Source organism: Entamoeba nuttalli (genome assembly GCF_000257125.1).
Source record: "Entamoeba nuttalli P19 unplaced genomic scaffold asmbl_2538, whole genome shotgun sequence".
Lineage (NCBI taxonomy): Eukaryota > Evosea > Mastigamoebida > Endamoebidae > Entamoeba > Entamoeba nuttalli.
This window is the reverse complement of record NW_008575403.1, coordinates 1-4488: the sequence shown is the minus strand read 5'-3', so window position 1 is coordinate 4488 and position 4488 is coordinate 1. Positions and strand designations below refer to the sequence as shown.

At 30.3% G+C, this 4488-nt stretch overlaps 2 protein-coding genes across 2 annotated transcripts; one reads left to right on the top strand and one right to left on the bottom strand.

Annotated features, from left to right (window-relative positions):
* Window positions 1-61: 61 nt before the first annotated feature.
* Window positions 62-562, top strand: ENU1_031490 (RNA recognition motif domain containing protein; the record flags this gene model as incomplete). The annotated part of the gene is made up of 1 exon (XM_008857318.1): window positions 62-562. One exon carries the CDS (start codon window positions 62-64, stop codon window positions 560-562), a length of 501 nt encoding a protein of 166 aa, XP_008855540.1.
* A 653-nt stretch (window positions 563-1215) lies between these two features.
* Window positions 1216-4437, bottom strand: ENU1_031480 (centromeric protein E, putative; the record flags this gene model as incomplete). Its single annotated transcript, XM_008857317.1, has 1 exon — window positions 1216-4437. The coding sequence occupies one exon, from the start codon at window positions 4435-4437 to the stop codon at window positions 1216-1218; it is 3222 nt and encodes a 1073-aa protein (XP_008855539.1).
* Window positions 4438-4488: the final 51 nt, after the last annotated feature.

Below are 4488 nucleotides of genomic sequence, written 5' to 3'. Positions count from 1 at the left end.
TTCACCTCATACTCGCTATAAGAAACATCAATTGCCAATTCAACAATTCAATTTACAACAAATGTCTTCAATTCAACAAGCATCAAAATCTTTTAGAAAAATTCAAGGAATTCAATACTCTCATACTTCACATAATTTGAATCAAATACAACCAAACCGTTCTGTTCCTAATCTTGTATATCAAGATATGTTTCATACAAATATTCCACAACAACTCCATCGACAGAAATATCACCTTGTTGATTCTATTAAAACTAAATCTCTTGATGTTACAAGCTGTAATGATTCTGAATACGAATTTGATTCTGTTTCAGATCCAAAGAAAACAAATTTTAGTGAAGGTGATACTGAATTTAAAAAGGAATTAATTCCTGAAGATGAAGAATCTAAAACAATGGATAATTTGAATTCTCTTCCTGACGTTGCTTTTTCATCATCAATGTCTCATGACTCATTATTAGCTGATGCCATGGAAACACCAATGCAAAAACTTCGTCGAGAAGATGATTTTGATATAGAATCCTTCATTAGAAAATCCTCTTTTTTGACTGATGAAGATTGACTCTCATAGTTTGATATTAATATCATCAACACTTACTACTTAATCACGATCTTATTTATATATCTCTCCATCGTCTTTAAGTTTTTACTTAATAGTTATTCAACATCATTTTTTTATTAAATTATTGTTTATTTTTATAGTCATGCTCAACAAATACTTTTATTTAATCATTATTTGTTTAGTAACATTTTTTTTATTAGGATAACATTGGTTGACATAGTGTTTAATAGATAAATGATAATATCTTTAAAGTGACTTATAAAGGGTGTCAAATAATATAAGTGTCATCTTAAATTCATCTTAATTTGTTTTAAATTGTTAGAGATAACTCATATTATCAGATTGATTACCTTTGATTCTATCTCTTTTCTCAATAGAATAAAGAATAGAGTCATAGAAATGTAACATAACTAAGTTTAATTTGTTTCTTGTTCAATTATTTAAAAATGAAGCTAGCTTTACTTTATAGTTAGAAAAACCAGTGATACTTCACAAAGCACTTCTAAGTAGTTCTTTTTTTTTCTGATAAACAAACATAATTGAGTGGTAACTTTGTGTAAATTAAGACTTCTTAAAAAAGATTAACAATTAAAACAACCCATAGACATATACCATCTAAGACATTACTAACTTTCTTGTTTTCTCTCCTCTTCTCAAAAGAAATCATCAAAATCAAATTCTGAGCAGATTTTACTATTATCAATTGGTTTATCTGACTTCTTAATAATGTCTTCTTCATTTTTCTTATCTTCTTCCTTCGATTCAAATACTTCCTCTATTACTGTTGTGTCATCACCCTTTACTTGTTCCTTATGTTCAGTATCATTTTCTTTAATATCATTCTCTTTGGCACTAATATTTGTTGTGCTTGATGGTTGGTCATCTTCAATAACAAAACCATCACTATCCTCAGCATCTTCCTTTTCTTCTTTGTCTAATACATGAACTTCTTTTGTCAATTCATCATCCTCTTGGTGTTTAATGTTATCTGTTCTAATAGGTTTTACTTCTTTGCCATCTAACAAATCTTGAATCCTTTCTTTGTTGCTTTCCTGAATCTTATTGTTATTGATTTCTTTCATGAGTCGTTCAGTATGTTCATCAAATTGAATCTTTTTCATTGTTGGTCTTCTTCTTCCTTTTGGACCTGACACACTTCTTCTACTGATTTTACCGTCATGTCGAATCTCGATTGTCTCTTCATTACTTTCTTCTTTTTTCTGTTCCACTGGCTTTGGTCTTATTGGTGCTGGTCCTCCCATGATTGGTTTATTCCCAAAAATACCTTCTAACTTAGTTTTTGTTTGTGTTTTTGTCATCTTTTCTGCTTTGGTTTCACTATCACTAACTGGTTTTTTCTTTGGCTCTTCTTTTGTTGAAAACAATGCTTCAATTTTACTAGATACCTTACTTCCTTGAGCCTTTACTTCTTGTTGCTTAGTCTCTGCTTCAAAGACATTATCTATTTTCTTTTTAGATTGGTTTTTCTTTTCTTCTTGTTGTTTAGGTTGTGTTGGTGTTGTGTTGATATCTCCAAATAAGTCATCAACTTGTATTGTCTTTGTCTGAGATTTCTTAGTTTCTTCCTTTGGCTTAGAAATATCATCAAAGGTGAACAAATCATCAATTTTCTTTGTTTGTTCTTGCTTTTTCTCTCCTTCCTTCTTAATATCATTTACTTGAGTACTTTCTAATAAATCCTTTGTTTTTCGTTCATTTGTTGGTACTTGTTTAGCATCTTCTACTTTTGTGTCTCCAAACAAATCGTCTATTTCTGGTTTCTTGTGTTTACTCTTTGTATTAGAGATACCTGAAACAACCTTTGGTTCTTCAAATAGGTTGTCAATGTCTTTTTTCTGGTATTGTTTAGGTTCTTGAGTTTTTTTCGGTGGGTCTTTTGGCTTTGGTTCAGTTTCAAACAAATTATCAACTATCTTTTTTGAATTTTGTTGATGCTGGGGTGTTACTGTTTCATTGTTAGATAGTTTTGTTGGTGTTTCAATACTGAAAATGTCATCAATTTCTTTCTTTGGCTTTTGATTTGTTTGACTCTCTATTTTCTTTTCTAGAGGCTTGTCATCTTCAAAGAGATTGTCAATAATCTTTTTGTGAGACTCTTCTTTTTTAACTTCCTTCTTAACAATTGTTGATCCAAACAACGGATCGGCTGTAGACGTTTTCTTTTCAGTTTTATTTTCTTGAGACTTGACAGTACTTTCTCCAAAAAGATCATCAATCTTTGGTTTCTCTTTTATTTCTGACTTTTGTTTCTTCTGCTTATCCACAGTAAGTTGGGAGTTGGATTGGATTTCAATATCTTCAAATAAATTATCTACTTTTATTTCTTTCTTGGTAATCTCTTGTTTTGGTTGGTTGTTTTGGGGTTTGAAGTTTTCTTTCTTTTCTGAAGATGATGGAATTGTTGTTGGTTCTTCTCTTTGAGCTTCAGGTTGTTTGATTATAACATCACCAAACAAAGGGTCTAGATTCTTTTCTGTTACTTCTTTCTTTTCTTCTTGAATATTCTCTTTGTGTGATTCTTCTTTCTTTTCTATTGGCGTTTGATTTTTGTTTTGTTGGGAGACATCAGTATCTTCGTTAACATCACTAAACAGAACATCAATCTTTCTATTCTTTTTTGCTGGTTTCTTTTCTTTTTCCTCTACTTTCTTTTCAAGTAATAAATCAATAAAATCTTCTGATGTTTTTTTCTTTTCATCTAGACGTTGAACTGTGCTTGTCTTAGTTTCTTTTTTTGTGTCAAGTGAAGAGGCTAATACTTCCAAAATATCAACATCCTCTTTATCATCAAACAAATTTTCAAATTCCACTTTCTTCTTCTTTTCTTTTACTTTTTTCTGTGAATCTTCTTTCTTTTTTTCTATTGTTTTTGTTTTAAAATCAACGTTATCATCATCAAAACTTAAGATAGTTGATAGTTTATTAGAGGTAGTTTCTCTCTTATGTTTTGATTCTATTAGTAATTTAGTAACATCATCAGTTTGCTCTTCCTTCTTTTCAGGTTCATGTACTTTGTTATTTGGTGGTTCTTCTGTTTTAATTTCTTCTATATTTTCAACTTTGGGATTAGGGATGTTGGTTGGTGAATCTGGTTTTTTATCTCCTGGTTGTGGTAGTCTGAATCCTCTTTGTTTAATTTCTTCTATAATTGATATTTTCTTTGTAGTCTGTTCATCCTGTTGTTGTTCTTTTTGTTGTTCTTCTGAAATCACTTGGGTTTCTTGTTCGTGTTTCTCAGAATTGACCCTTGGTGAAGATGATAAAATTGGGTTTCCTGATGAATCAATATGTAATGGAGGTGGGGGTGGGATTTCTCCAGTTTTAATTTCTCCAGTTGATGATACAGAAACAGTTGGAATTGATGATGCAGAAACAGTTGGTTGAGTTGGTTCTGTTGTGTTCACTTGCTTTTGTTCTTGATTTTTTGATAATTGAGGATATCCAATATATTCAATTTCATCCACAAAATTCTTTCCTTCATTGATATTAATTCCATTAATCATTTGAAGTCCCTTTTCAAGAGCAATCTCAAACAATTTATCATCTTCAATATCTTTTATTTCTGTACTTACTTTCTCGTCATCTTCTTTAATTTCATATTCAGCCACTTTATTTTCAAGATATTGAGATTGACTGATATATACAAATTCATCTCCTGTTGATCGAACCTGTAATTCAAGGAGGTTGATATTTTTTGTTGCTTCTTGCATTTGGTTAGTGAGTTGATTACAAGAACCTAATATTGTATTATGGATTTCTTTAATGTATTCTAGAAATTCTTTGTCACTGTCTAATGTCCATTCACCATTATGAATAACATCCATTGCATTTCTTGTCCCTTCTGTTGTTGTCATTCAAAATTACTCTTTTAGAGTTTAAGTTCCTTTGAAATCTTGAAAAAAAAA